General features: G+C 60.8%; 1 protein-coding gene across 1 annotated transcript in view; it reads left to right on the top strand.

Moving 5' to 3' along the window:
- The window catches only part of PPP1R9B (protein phosphatase 1 regulatory subunit 9B), a 16027-nt gene extending 3221 nt beyond the window's left edge, over positions 1–12806 (top strand). Inside the window, exons 2-10 of the mRNA XM_006748845.3 lie at positions 2399–2531; positions 3754–3874; positions 5694–5798; positions 6851–6986; positions 7575–7727; positions 7821–7874; positions 10328–10557; positions 10903–10999; positions 11200–12806. Coding sequence (XP_006748908.1) covers positions 2399–2531; positions 3754–3874; positions 5694–5798; positions 6851–6986; positions 7575–7727; positions 7821–7874; positions 10328–10557; positions 10903–10999; positions 11200–11253 — 1083 coding nt within the window. The 3' untranslated portion in view covers positions 11254–12806. The remainder of the gene's footprint in view (positions 1–2398; positions 2532–3753; positions 3875–5693; positions 5799–6850; positions 6987–7574; positions 7728–7820; positions 7875–10327; positions 10558–10902; positions 11000–11199) is intronic.
- Positions 12807–15195: the final 2389 nt, after the last annotated feature.

Raw genomic sequence — 15195 nt, 5'->3', positions numbered from 1 at the left:
CCCCCCCCCCTCCAAATCACCAGTTCTCTGAGCAGCCTGATCCAGAGATGGAGTTTGTTGGTCTTTCAGTCCTGGGCCTCTGACTGTCTATATTTGACACCTTACCCTGATTTTTGGGTAAAAAATAGCGCATGATTTGGAGCAGTGCTCCCTGGTCCCTGGTGACTCTTGCTCACACGAGTGCGGGAGCCAGTGGTCCGTGGTGCCGCCTTGGCGTGTCTGACTTTTGACCTCGCTGGGGATTTCCTCCTCCCCACCCTGGACAGTGGGTTCCAGTTTTTCCCCCTCCCTGCCCCCACCCTGCATTGACACTGATTCCCGGGTCTGGTGCCCTGCGGATGACCCAGTTGTTGCCTTTGTGGAGGCTTCTGCTGAGGACAGAGAGCCCAATTCCATGTTGTCACTTGGGGCAGGGGACAGGGCCCAAGCCGCTGATCGGCTGGGCACGTCATGGTGGGCCATGTGAGGGGTGGTCTGGGGCCTCTGAGCCCGAGGCCTGGGTTTCCTGCAGGGGGCAGGATTTGATCAGCTGAGAAGAGAGGGGAGGGCAAAGCCCGGGGCAGGCTGGGAGGGTGTTTTGGAGGTCACAGTGTGTTCACTGCCTCACACACACGCATCGGGGAGGGCACCACAAAGACTGAGGGATGAAGGGACCCTGTCCCTTGGAGCAGAAGGTGAGGGGCAGGGGACTCAGATGCAAAAGTGGGCCAAAGCCGATTTGCCAAGCCCAGGGCATGAGTGCAAGGGGGGCACAGAGTCACAGGTGACCCACCCACCAGGGCCCAGCTGGGTGCAGTCTCATCCTGCCCTGCCACTGGCTGACCCAGGTGACCTTGGCAGCAGACCTGGCATCTTATGCTGTGTGCAAACTGGATGGCGCATCCCTCCAGGGGCTCGGAGGCCAATGGCCAGATGTCAGGAGGGTAGTCCGACCACTGCCCGACTGACAACGAGCTCTAAGGGCCCGAGCTTGGTTTCTCTGATGTAGTGAAATTGAGGGCAGTGAGTGAAGTGACCACATAGGCCCCTCCCAGCTGCACTTCTAATCCTGTGAAACCCCACTGTGGGAGCGAGGCTCTGGTGGGGGGGAGTGGAGGATGACACTGAGTGAGCCCAGACAAAGGCTGGGACACAAGTCTGCTGCCTGCCAGGGTGCCCATGGGCCTGCTCCTGGAGGAGAGGGGGCCCTGGCAGGGGCCTCGGGGGACACGGAGCTCCATTCCAGCTGCTCAGGCCTCAGGCCCAACTGTCTGATAGAGCTGCTCCCACCCTTTCTCGCCCCTGCTTGGCTCCAAGTGGTGCCAACCTGTCGCTGCAGGCCATGAAGCATGAACGCATCATGGTACCCCAAATGGTGCTCATTAACCTCCCACTGGGGGTACCCCCGCCTGGACCCAAAATTAGGCACTCCCACAGAGCCCCTGCCCTAGCCTCTCTGTTCTCTGGAGGAGGTTTGGAATTCCCCTTCTCACTGAGAGACACAGGAAGGGGACAGCAGAGGGGTAGAGGGGACAACAAGGTAGGGCTGGCCTTAGGGCCCCCATGCAGACTGGGTTCACTGGGGACAAAGTCAGAGAGGCTGCCACCTCCCTGAGCTCCTTGCTTTCACCAGGGTCCTGGGCCTCTGGCCTGGGCCTTCTAGTGCACTGGGGATAAGGGGCACACCTCAGAGCCACTTCTCGGGAGGGAAACTGAGGCCTGGTCATGCAGGCAAGGCCACGTGGGCCTGGCATTCTCCCCCATCCACCTTCTGCCACCTGAGGGACACCTCAAGTGGAGGGCTGCCCTTTCTCCATGGGAAGGTGGAGGTGATCTTTTCTGCTTCCCTCCCCCACCCTGGCTTCAACTTCAGGTTCAGGTCAGCTGGGTCCTGGGTGCCCCTGTCTTCTTCTGTTCCTCTCTCTCTCCTCCTCTCTCCCCTGTCCCTGCGTCTCACACCCGCTCCCCCCTCTCTCCCCATCTGGCATCCTCCAGGATCTTCTCCATTCTTACTCCCCTCCTCCTCTGCCCCTCTACTCCTGCTCAGCCTGTTCTTTCCACTCTCCCGCCGTCTGTCTGGCTCTCTGGCTCCCTGTGTTTCTTTCTGCCCCAGTCTGTTGTTGGTCTGTCTCTGACCTGGAGGTCTGGCTTCCTGAGTCGGCTGGTTTCTCGAGGATTGCCCTTCCTTTCTTTCTACAGCAGCCATGCGCACGCCAGTTGGGGCTGTGGGGGAGAATAATGGTGTGGATGGGGCAACTGCGTCCCTTTCTCCGGGGCCCTGCGGGCTCGAGCAGCAGAAGGGCCTGCCGCCCGAGCTGGGGTCACACTGGGGCTGGGGGAGGCCCGGAGCAGTAGAGGAACGCCGGCGGGTGCCGGGCACCAGCCCTGCCCCTGCCTCTGACGAGTGGCCCCTCCGCAGGTGTTCAGTACCTACTCCAACGAGGACTACGACCGGCGCAATGAGGACGTGGACCCCATGGCTGCCTCGGCTGAGTATGAGCTGGAGAAGCGTGTGGAGAGGCTAGAGCTGTTCCCTGTGGAGCTGGAGAAGGGTGAGAGGCCGGGGGCCGGGGCCAGGCCGCAGGGGCGGCGGGGGCGGCGGGGGCGGTCGCCTCTCTGGCGCCAGCTCTGCCCTGGTCCCCTGTCAGTGCCCCCAGCCAAGCGGACTGCAGCAGCCCCCGCCCCCCCTCCCCCGGGCCTGCCGTACCCTGTGCTCCTTCGGGTGCCAGGTCCCCAGGGCCACGCGCTGAAGGAGCCGTCCCAGCTCACTTACACGCTGCAATAGGTGCGGGGCAGGGAACGGGAGGGGCCGCTAGGACAGTACGTGGACTCAGGTCAGTGGGGTCCCCAAGGAAGTTATGCTGGCGTTGAGCTCTGAAGATGGGAATTCAGGGGAGCATGTGGGAAAGAGAGGAGAGGCTTGGCTGCATTTTGATCACGAGGGCAAGAAGGGTATGCAGGGCCTAATAGACCATGTGGAGGACACTGTTCTCTAAGAGGGACAGGAAACCATGGCAAGGCGTGGGAAAGGTATTCTAGAAGGACCACGTGAGGCTGTGCTGGGGGGAGAAGGGTCATAAGTGGATAGAGAGAGATCACAGTGTGGACAAGATGATGGCCATGTGGGAAGTGCATGTACTTGAGAGATCCTTGGGGGGTAGAATCTGCAGGATCTGGTGGTTATTTGGTTCTGGCTGAGACGGTGAGGGGGAGGGAGGAGTCCAGGCGACTCCCAGGCCCCATGAGGGAGTAGCAGACAGGAAGAGCCTGTTTGTGGGGGAAGATAAGAGTTGGGATGTCAGAGACCCATGAGACAGGAGGGGATAGCTGTGGAGAGAAGAGCAGGAGGTCTTGGGTCATGGAGACTCTAAGTATGGATGAGTCTGTGTAGAAAAGAAGACCCCCCCCCCACGCCTTTCCATCCCTCTGGATCCCTTATCTGTGTGTACAGTAGACTCTGGCCCCCCCCAAGACGCCTGGGCCCCCCTCAGCATGCCCTGCTGCTCATCGGTTCTTGTGAGGGGCAGAGGGCAGTGGGTGACCCAGGAGCTTCCCAGTTGGCTTGGCAAAGAGGGGGTAGACAGAACAGTGTCTCTGCCCCAGTTGTGGACCTCCCCTAAGCATGGGGACTGCTGCCTGAGGTCGGGCCGTGCCCTGGGGTGAGGTTGGGAGTGCGGGGGTGTCTCTCACTCTGTCCCCTGCAAGCCCTGGCTGGGACGCCTTACCTCACCCCCACCTCCCAACACCAGCCTGTCCTGATTTTCTGCTCCACAGACTCCGAGGGCCTGGGCATCAGCATCATCGGCATGGGGGCCGGGGCGGACATGGGCCTGGAGAAGCTGGGCATCTTCGTGAAGACGGTGACCGAGGGTGGTGCGGCCCACCGGGACGGCAGGTACCCCCTCCCCCTCCCCCATCAGCCGTCAGCTGCAGGCCAGGCCACCGAGCCAGGATGGGCCCCTGTCTGTGTGGGGTTCAGGTGTTCGTGGAGCCTTACTGTGCCAGGTGCTGGTCCAGGGGGTACAGCAGTGAACAAACCCACTGGGAACCCTGCCCAAATGGCACTTACGTTCTTTGCGGGGTGGGGAGGGGGCTGCACGGAGGCATTGTATGTCCTGGTTTTTGGGCGTGTGTGGGCTGTGGGAGGGAGAGCACAGCCATGGAGTCTGTGTTCCTGGTGGATACATCTGAGCTTTTTTTTTTTTTTTTTTTTCCACTTAGCAAATATCGCTGGCTCTGTGGCAGGGCTGGAGTCAGGCCCTGGGGAGTCAGTGACGGCTTCCCTTGCCCTCGGGAAGCATGTGGTGTGGTGAGGCAGACAGACATCCAAGTGGACACGCAGCAAATGTGGGAAAAGCACAGGGTGGCATGAAGGCATAAAAAGCAGGACTTGCTCTCTCTGGATAGCAGGGAAGGCTTCCTGGAGAAGTGATGTCGGAGCTAAGGCCTGAGGATGAGCCGGACTTAGTTAGGCTGAGGGAGTAGAATGTGCAAAAGGTTCCAGGAAGGGGACTGAAAGCCCGCAGGTATGGCCGGAGCCTAGAGAACAAGGGGGATGCGGGCGTGTGGTGTACCTGGGAGGAGACTGCTCCTTGTGTGAGCGCACGTGTGAGCGTGTGTACCTGTGTTTGGCCTCTGAGGCTGGAGGGGCCAGAAGGTTCAGGAGGGCCTCCTGGAGCCCTGGGCACCCAGCGACCCCTCCGTGAGCCACTCCACTGTGTATGTATCACAGGGGGGACGTGGGAGGGGCTTTGGGGCATCCCCAGCGTTGGTGTAAGTTGGCAGTTGATATCAGGGGAGGCTTGTGGTGGCACCTCCAAACCCAGACCCCCTCCATATGACAGAGATGAGTGGGTGTCCCTGTAGGGGCTGGGTGGCTTTGGGGTCATGTTGCTAGAGCTTCTGCCTGCTCTGGCCCAGGTGGCGTGGGGGGTGGACAAAAGGCCGGTGACGACCCGAGCTCTTTCACTTACCCCGCCCCCCCAGTTTGGACTTCCAGAGCCGTTCCTGTGGTCCCCTGTTGGCTGTTGGCAGCGTGGGGAGTGTGTGCACGTGGGAGAGAGTGCCCACATGCACCAGGGGGTGAGCCTCTCACAATAGGCCATTTCCTCCACTTCCGCAGAGGAGCCCTGACAGAAGGCCTGGAGCGCGCAGGGGGGTGGCAGTGGAGGAAGGAGGTGGCCAGGGGGCCTGCCATCCCCCTCGGCGGGCCAGGCTGGCCCACCCCCATCTCTGTCCTTCTGGGGTGGGGAACCAGGGCTTCTGCTGCCACACCCAGAACATGGTGGGGGCTGCGCCCGTCTCGGGGTGCAGCGAGCACAAGAGTATGCCATGGGGGTCTCAGGCATTTGGGAGAAAATCTTCAGACCCGTAACAGGACCACGTGTCACCTGTGCTTTGGGTGTGCGTGGTGGCCACGAACTCTGGGTGTCACACTACTCCGTCGGGTGTGATGGAGGAGGGGACGAGGGTGTGATTATCACACGAAGTGTGCTTGGTCCAGCCTGTCTGTGTCGGATTTGCTTGCCCAGGTCTCACTGCCCAGTGGTGGGTCCGGCTGATCCCTGACCCTCTGGCCCCATGCATTTTATGCAAGTAGACAAAGTACCAGGACCCAGGGGGGACTGAGCCTCAGGTTCTGATGGAGGGAGACCACCGCCACCTCCGCTCCAGTTCCCCTGTGACGGTCCCCTAACCAGTGTGGCCTCTCCCAGGATCCAAGTGAATGATCTCCTGGTGGAGGTGGATGGCACGAGTCTGGTTGGAGTCACCCAGAGCTTTGCGGCCTCCGTGCTCCGGAACACCAAGGGTCGCGTGCGGTAAGGGCCGGCAGGGCCCGGCTGGGTGGGGAGTGGGAATAGACAGGAGGTCTGGCCCTCATCCCGCCTCTCTGCCCGCCTGCCCACACCCAGATAAGGCTCTGGGTGGCCCACCTTATAGAGGAGCCTCCACGGCCTCCCTGCCGGAAGGAATGGCTGTACCCATAGGCCTGCCCCACGCGCTGCCGGCCACCGGCGCTCGGGTTCCAAGGCCCATGGCCTGCTGCGCCTCCAGCCTGGCCTCCTTCCCCTGCCTGTCCGTGACTCAGTCACTGAAGAGCCAAGACGTGCATGGAGAATGCCATCCAAATTGGGGTCCCCCGACCAGGCACTTCATCCTTCCCTCCTCACCAGCTGTGTAATCCCGGGAGGACTCCCCTCCCCGGGGCCTGTCAATAGAGGGAATTGGGTTAGAGGCTCCTTCTGTCCCTCTCTGGCATAACATTCAGGGACCACTCCCTGCCCTCTCTAAAAGGGGCACTGCCCCCAGGAAAGGGTGGTGGAGAGAAACAGGATGTGGGTGGCCACGGAGAGGAGGGGCTAGTGCCTGGAAGTTCCACTATTTCCTCTCCATCCTAATCTCCACTCACCATCATCCCGCCCCTTCCTGAAGCCTGGGGGCTTGGAGCTCACCGGAGACACCCCTCCACAGCCCCACGGCAGGGCAGTGGGGAAGCAGGCTGCTGGGACGGGTCAGCTTCACCATTCCCCTGCCTCGTTTTCTCCCCTGTGGTGGAGGAAGAGCCCCCTGCCCTGGCAGCCCCTGAGCTCCTGTCCCCTGCAGCCCAGCAGGGGGTTTGGCTGACATCACCCCTCCCCCAAAACTGGCTGCGAGGGTTAGTGGGCCTTCTGGCTGTCCAGGGAAGGAAACCCAAGAAGGGCCCCCAGCTCCCCCCATTCATTATTAACACTCCACAGCCTCTGGACTCAGCCCTCTCATTTCACCTCCCTTGGGAGGGTCTTGAGTGTGGATAGGGGAGCACCAGCTGGGAGGATAATGGTATCACCCAGGTGAAGACAGAGGCAGGGGGATGACGCTCGTGCCCCTGCAGGTTTATGATTGGCCGGGAGCGGCCAGGCGAGCAGAGCGAGGTGGCCCAGCTAATTCAGCAGACCCTAGAACAGGAGCGATGGCAGCGAGAGATGATGGAGCAGAGATACGCCCAGTACGGGGAGGATGACGAGGAGGTAGGGACTCCCGGCCTGGCCGGCAGCAGCATCGCCCCCTGGTGGCTGGATGGAGCATCACACCCATCCTCTGCCTCGGCGCCTTTCCCAGGCCTCGTGAAGGAGGCCAGGGCACCTTTCCCTATCCTGGGGGCGTCCCCAGACTGAGGGAGGAGATGCAGACCCTTCCTTCAAAGAACCCTTAGTCTGATGGAGGAGTCACACTCTGTCTTCAGAGAGCCTTCCTGCTCCTACGAGGAAAATGCAGTTCCCTCCGAGTCCCTGCTCTGAGAGGAAGGCATGGCCTCTACCCTCAGGGGACCTAATCTAAGGAAGGAGGTGGCTCCAGACCTCAGGGGACCCGCAGTGCGAGGGGAAAAGCACAGGCGGTTTCTTCAGGGGTCCCAGTCTCATGGGGGAACTACCAGGCTGTTGGGGGAAGACCTAGACCATGCCACCGGGGTGGCCCCAGCCCCCTGAGGCGTGACCCACAGCCCTGGGTAGCTCCCGGTCTGACACTGACAGGCTGTTGCCAGTCTAAGCCCTGCTCTTCGGGGCTCAGGGGGGCTGAGGTGGGCAGGGTGCACAGCCTCCCTGCTCCCTTCGCAGACAGGAGAATATGCCACCGACGAGGATGAGGAGCTGAGCCCCACGTTCCCGGGTGGCGAGATGGCCATCGAGGTGTTCGAGCTGGCGGAAAACGAGGATGCCTTGTCCCCTGTGGACATGGAGCCCGAGAAGCTGGTGCACAAGTTCAAGGAGGTGGGAAGAGGGGGTCCCTGGGGTGGCGGAGGGCAGAGGCAGGCCATGACCGACTCCAGCCAGAGCTGAGCACCTGCCTCTCTGCCCCCACAGCTCCAGATCAAGCATGCTGTGACTGAGGCAGAGATCCAGCAGCTGAAAAGGAAGGTAAGAATGTGGCACGGGGAGGGGGGGAAGGAGGGCTGGGGGGATGACCCCCCCCCCACTTCTCACCTGCAGACACTGACACTTGTCACCCACAGGCAGAATCAGAACAAGCTGCTGCTCTGAGGCAGGGGAGCGTAGTGTTAAAAGCTTGAGCTCGGGACCCCTGTGTGCCACCGTCCACTTGCTGCCCTGTGCCTCAGTCCCCTCCCCTGTAGAATGGGATGATAATAGTGCCCACACTGTACGTTCCGTCGTGAGGATTAAATGAGACAAGGCATATAAAATCCTCAGCACAGCACCTGGCTCGTAAAAGGTGCTGAACAAAAAGTCGAGCTATGAGCTACTAGACCGAGCGACACCAGGTCACTCTAGGTGTCGTCACATTGCTCCTGTCCCCCACCTGTCCTCTACAAACAGGCTCAGCAATCATTGTAAGCTACCCAGGGATACACGCACTGACACATGCCAGCCTGGACCCGGGCCTCCTCACCGGGCTGTCTGGAGTCACCCGCTCCGTGGTGACACGGAGACAGTGGGCCGGGCTTCACGTGACACGATACCCAGGGCAGCAGCCGGATATGTAGCCTCCCGCTACGTTCGTCTGCCGGGAGACACACAGGCACAGCCCTCTCCCCGGAAGTGTCACAGGACATGTGCATTCTCGCGCTCCCCGATGGTGACACTCGCGACATACACAGACGCACACGTACTCTGCACCGACACCCCCTCGAGGCCCGTTGGGTGCCAGCGCGCTCGCAGGCGGCCGACACGCAGACTTCACCTTGCCGGTCTGCACCGGGCCCCTGCTGGGCCTGGGCGTTCGGTGTCCCAACTGCCACGGGGCTTCCGGTGTGGCGGGGAGAGGCGGCTCGTGGGGGCCGCGCGGCCACGGGACACCCACCTCACGTGGAGAGAGGGGAGGTCACAGCTGAGCCTTGGGGAGCAGGCAGGGTTTAGTGACTGAGGCCGAGGAAGGGCGCCCCCCGGGGGCGAGAGGGTCGAGCCTGGAGGAGGCCCGCTGACTGTGGGTCCATTCCTGTGGGCACGGGGTGGGAGGCTGAGCGGGCCTGCAGGGGTGGGGGTGGCGGCTGCGGCTGGCAGGGTCCCGACTCCCCACGAAGGACTCTGGCCTTGGTCCCGCGGCCACAGGGGGACTAGAAGGGGGAAAAGGTCACTGCCTACGCGGTGGAAGGACATGCGGGTGGGCAGGACTCGGAGGCTGGCAAAGCAGCCGTGCTGGTGGTGTCCTGGGGGGGGTGGGGATGGTGGCCCGGGTTGCCCGGAGTGCAGGCAGAGGGTAGGAGAGGAAGGGCAGGTTGGAGCTCATTTCTGAGGTCGAGATGACAGGCCATGCTCCCGGGTGGATGCAGAGCAGGAAGGGGCCGGGGGCGGGGGGGGCACAAGTCAAAGGTCTGTTCAGGCTTTCAATTTGTAGACGCCGGTAGAGTGCCTTCCGAGCGCCCCGCACGGTTCCAGTCCCTGCAGTGCGCAGAGGCGGATTTACTCCCTGCCCTCGCGCGGCTTAGTGTGCACGCTGGTGTGTGTACCGTCATCAATGGACACGGGGCTCTGCAGGAGAGTGCGGGCTCGCTGAGCTCCTGGAGCAGGGGGGTGCGGGAGCGGCTGCTGCTGGAGGGAATCCCAGGAGACTTCTCTGGGGACGTGATACACTGAGCAGAGAGCGGAGGGGTGAGCTAGTGGGAAATAATGCGCCAACGGGGGAGGAGGTGGGGACGCTCTAAGCAGAGGGAACGGGGCAAGTCTGAGGGTGTGCAGGAAGGCCCTTGTGGCCGGGGCACAGACAGCAAGGGGCATCTGCAGCCAACGAGGTTGGAGGGGCAGGCAGGGGCTTGAGGCTGAGCGCTGGTGCGGCAGCGAGATCCTGGAAAGGAGGAATAGGTTTGTGCGGGTGGGGTCAGGTCTGGGGCACGGTGCCTGTGAGGAGCGGGGAGACAAGGCGGGCGAGGAGCCAGGATTGTTGACGCCACGGATACAGGGACTGGGCAGCAGGACCAGAGCTGCAGAGGGGACAGAGGGCGATGGTGACCCTCCCCTGGCCCGCTCTTTCACATCTACCATCTTACTGGAGCCCCGTGAGCTTGGCAAGGCAGGGATCAGTCTCGTTTCACAGATGGGAGGACTGAGGCTTAAGCCGGAAGTTGCCTCGCCCCAGGTCACAGAGTGAGTCACTGACTAACCTGGGCCTCTTGCCTGCTAGGAGCGTGGTGCGGTGTGGGGGCCCTGGCTGGGGGCTCCGCGGCTGAGCCCCCACCTCTTCCCTCTCCAGCTTTCAGTTCTCAGGCTCAGCCAACAGGAGTTAGCAGCTGGGGGGGGGGTGCAGTGGGCTCCAAATCTGCAGGAGTCATCCGGAGGCTGGCCCTGGCGCCAGGATTGGGGCGCCCCTCGGCTCCCTGTGGCCCCCACCCGTCCATGGCTGCTCCTTCCTCCCTCAGCTGCAGAGCCTAGAGCAGGAGAAGGGGCGGTGGCGGGTGGAGAAGGCCCAGCTGGAGCAGAGCGTGGAGGAGAACAAGGAGCGCATGGAGAAACTGGAGGGCTACTGGGGCGAGGCCCAGAGCCTGTGCCAGGCTGTGGACGAGCACCTGCGGGAGACCCAGGCCCAGTACCAGGCCCTGGAGCGCAAGTACAGCAAGGCCAAACGCCTCATCAAGGACTACCAGCAGAAGTACGTGGTCAGGGGGCTGGGAGTGGGGCTTCCTGGCCCGGGGAGGGCTGAGAGGCCGTTAGCGGCAGCTCTTCCCCTCCCCCCCGCCCCCAAGCTGAGTAGGGAGGCAAGGAGCACAGAAGGTGGAGGGCCCCGTGGTGGGGGTACCTGGGCTCAGAATGACTGGGCACTGGAGCCAGCAGTCAGGCCCCAGAGGTTTTGGAAAGAGCTGGGGCCTCCCGACTTAAGGGAGAGGGACAGAGCTGCCCAGGTGGGCCTAAGGACAGGGCTGAGGATCCTGAGACTCCTTGGATGGAAGTCAGACTACACACCCTTACCCACGATCTGTCCCCTGCTGATCCCTAGGGAGATCGAGTTCCTGAAAAAGGAGACCGCACAGCGCCGGGTTCTGGAAGAGTCAGAGCTGGCTAGGAAGGAGGAGATGGATAAGCTCCTGGACAAGGTAGGCCCGGGGTGCCCTGGGGGCCGGTGCCTATAGAGGGGGCAGCAGGTAAGCTCCCCTTCAGTACCTCCTCTGTGGATCCTGGAGGGAGAGAGGGAGTCATACTGCTGGCTCAGGGTCCTGTCCCCATTAGGGGGTCAGAAGGGGCAGGGCCCACGCCTGGTGTCCCGGCCTGACCCCCTCTCCCTTTTGTTTGCCAGATCTCAGAACTGGAAGGAAACCTGCAAACACTGAGGAATTCCAATTCTACTTAACAGGAATCATTCCTTGACCGGACAATAATTAATCCCCTCCCATTGTCCTCCCTCCCCTGTCCTCAATAATTCACCCCGCCCCCTACCAGCCTGGGGACAGGTGCCCCGACTTCCCCACCCTCCGCCCCGCCTCCCCCAGCTTCAGGGACCAGAGGGCCTGGGCAGACAGAGGTGGCTGGAAGGACGGCCTCCTTCTTGCCCTATGGGGCTGAGGCACAGAGGCCAAGGGATGCCGATGGTTGGCCTGGGTGGTGGATGGACACAAGGACCTGAGGACCATACTGCCAGACTTTACAACCTCCAGCCTTTGTCTCTGGACTGGAATGGGGCTGGGGGCTCTCCCAGCATCTCACCACCTGGAGGCTGCTCCCTGCCCACGGGGCTCCTAGGCGACCCCTGGGCCTCTTGACTTGAGATTCTACCTTCTTGGCCCTTTCCCTGTCCCCCATCATTGTGCTGTCTCTGTTGCATTCTGACCCTCCTGTTGGGAGGGGCTGCCTCCACACCTCCTCCCATCCTGGTCCCCCCATCCAGGAGGGACAAGAGTCTACCCCTGAGCCTGGAGGCTGGGCCTGGCCCTGCACTGACTTCTCATGCATCCTTCGGGAAAAGGGGAGAGTCCAGGACACCTGGTCCCCAGCTCCCCCTTTCCTGGGGCAGCAGCCCTCAATTTTTCCTTGTGCCTCCCCACCCCCAGGTGCCAAATAGCCATAACCTCCTCCTGGAACTGTTCTGTGGCCTCTCTGGGCTCCAGGTTTCCTGGCCAAGCCTGGGAATGCCAGGGAAGAGAGGTCAGCTTAGGGGGCCTGGCTACAGAGCCCCTGGTCTTAGGCAAGGGGAACATTTCCCACTGGAGAGCCAGGCCCTGCCCTGTCCAGGGCCACACCTGGAAGCCTTGTACTAACATGGCAAATTCAGCCTCACTCCGCCCACACCCACAATTTTCCAAGGTTTTGACTGGAGGGCAAAATTTTACTACTACTCATCTTTTTGGAGACCAGGGCTGCCCTGCTGGCAGCCTGCTTTCTAAGTGAAATCCGCTCCGTTTCCCCACTTTAACCCCAAATTGGGGCTTGGACCGAGGGAGGTGAGGCCCGCCCCCCCCCAGGTCCCCTCCCCTTTCAGGATCCATCTCTCATTTTGCCTCTTCCTCCTGTCCCTGCCCCAGACTGGATTTTTGTTCATTTTTTAAAAACAGACAGCCCCCCCTCACATCGTTTGGGCTTCTCGTCCCCTGTAAATAGACCACGCCATCGATCAGTATTTCTCGCCCCGCCCCCCCCGCCCCCAGACGTGCCCCTACCCCCTGAAAAAGCTGGCTGTCTCAGTGCCCGCGCCCACGCGCTTCGCCTCCTTCGCCGCCGCAGATGGAGGGGGCGGGGCCGGGTGGGCGGGGCCGCGGGGCGCTTCCGGTTTCTCGGGCCGGCACCGCCCCTGCCCCGCCCCCCCGCAGGACTGCGTCTCTGTATATAATATATATATGTATGTATTGTTCCCGGTTTTGTACGGACCATGCCCTCTGTCAGGTCGTCCCCATAAAAGCAGCCCCCAGAGCCTCGCTGCCTGGTTTCTTGATTCGTGGGGGAGGGACAGGGTTGTTGGCCGGTGCCCCGAGGTCCCCTCCTACCGGTGCGGCCTTCACTGTGAGGATCCTTCTCATGGGGATCCTATATTCCAGCTTCCAGCGAACTCCCTCTTTGCCACCATTTCCCCCATCAGCACCCATGCTTTTTTATCCATTCCTCTTGGGCAGGGTTGGGGTTTCTAGAGAGTTCCTTAGCCCCATTGCATTTCCTTTTTAGGAGGCCTCTGACAGAGTTCAGAGGATGGGTTAGATAAGTGAGGATAAGGCGAACCGCAGGTCCCTTCCCTGAGAAGTCTAACCTCATGGGGATACTCAGCCTGTACTCTCACAAGGCACCCTACCTGAGGTACCTGAAGAATCAAAGGTCTCCTGGGGGTGGGAGGTGACACGTCGGAGTTTTGTGCCTGGGGTCCTAGAAAATTTGAATAGCCCTAGCCCCTTGCTCTGTGCCAGGATGGTTGGGTGCTAACTCACCAGCTCTGATAGAATGGGTCTGGCAGTCCAGATGCCAGGGTTCTAAAGACAAGATTTGGTGAAGTCACAGAGAGTGGAGAGAGCAGGGGGCAGTAGGACCAAGGCTCAGGCAGTCCCCGACACCAGCCTTGCCTTGCACTGGGTGCTGGTGTGTGCATGTGTGAGAGAACAGAAGCACAAGGCGCTTGTGCAGGAGAGTGGCCTGGCCCCCAAGGGGATTGTCACATTCCCCTTTGCCCGAAGGAATGAAGTCCCAACATCAGGCTCTTTGTGGTCACTCTGATGGGTCGCTGACAGCACCTGAGATGACTGGCCTCTACCAGAACTCCAGGTGGCAGTCAGCACCTGAGACAGCCACTCCCTTGAGGATGGTTTTGTCACACAAGTCTCATGTCAAGCCAAATTCAGGCTTCCCACCCCTTCCTCTCAAAAATCCTAGTTCTACACCGCAGGGCCATAGAGCACCCATCCAGCCTGCCGCCCACTTGCGGGGCACCTGGAAACCTGGGGATAGTGACCATGCCTCTCAAGGCATCTTCCCTGGGTGGATCAACCTTGGGACGCTTCTGGGAAGAAAGATCCAAGTGGCTGAATCCCAAGATCAGAGACCACCAAACCACAAGGCCGCAGGTCATGGCTCCAGAGACAGAAGTCACTGAGGCCCTGCTTGGGAAACCTAGCCAAGAAATTCCAACAAGTGAAGTGGCCCGACCAACCTGGGTGGTTTGACTGGAGCTGTTTCTAGGGTGAGGTCCTGCTGCGCGCCCCCCCCCCCATCTGTCCTGTGTATTATGTGAGGGGCCTGTACATCGTATATTCCAAAAGGTCGGCCAGGTGGTTCCCAGTGTCTAAGCCTGAGTATGTTGTACGGCGGGAGGGTGGGGGTGTTATGTGTGGCTTTCCTTTGAATTTCTCAGGCCTAAGATGTGACATGACCATGAGCTATGTCCACGTTTGGGGCTATGTCAAGTGGCCAGGAGTAGGCCCATGTGAGGCTTGTCACCTCAGCCCTGTCCTGTCACGGGCTCCGTTCTTAGGAGCTTGAGCAGGTTTACCAGAACCCCAGCACTTGCCATAGGAGAGGGAAACCAAATGAAGGGCATTTTCTCAACTCCCGGAGATCAGGCATCACTAAGAACAGGGGGTCCTCCCAGGTCCTATAGCCTAGAAGACACGCTCCCACAGAACCTGTCCCTGCCCCCCAGCCCTGGTGTTACATACCCATGATCTCCCTATTCCCTACAGGGCCTATATAACCAACCCTCCCCGTCAGGTCTCACCAGATGCATGAAAACCATGTCCTCTTTCAAGACCCCAGACTTAGCCCTGTAGGATGTCACCCAGAGTCCCCACCACCTCCCCAGATCACCACAATCTGGCCAGCACATGGCTGCCAGCAGATTCTGAAGACACGCAGAGACCCCCAAACTCCCACAGATTTCTTAGGATACCTTCAGCCCTCAAAGCTTATTAATTCAGTCTTCACCCACAGCCCCAAAGACCATCCTGGCTCAACATGCCACCTCTCACAGCCTCTGTGACAACAGAGACTCCAGCCAGCCCTTGGGGAACTCTTTCCCCACAGGCTGCACACCTCCCCGCTGAGCTCTGGACCCCTCCATCCAACCTCACCATTTGCTCTTGAACAAACCACTTTCATTCTTTGAAGTCTCTTGTTTTCCCCTCTTAAAATGGGGGTAATAGAAACAACTAGGCTTATTGTGAGAGTGACATTGACAATCAAGGGAAAGTGCTTACTTAGTACAATGCCTGGACCCTGCGCCCTCACTGTATGGTAGCGCATCGTTGATTAGTACAGTCTCCCGGGGCTGGCCTGCCTCAACCTCCAGCTCACCACTCCAAGTGTGATCTCATCCCCGGGG

Source organism: Leptonychotes weddellii, chromosome 15, assembly GCF_054177405.1.
Source record: "Leptonychotes weddellii isolate Sample4059 chromosome 15, ASM5417740v2, whole genome shotgun sequence".
Lineage (NCBI taxonomy): Eukaryota > Metazoa > Chordata > Mammalia > Carnivora > Phocidae > Leptonychotes > Leptonychotes weddellii.
This window is presented reverse-complemented; position numbering and strand designations above follow the sequence as displayed.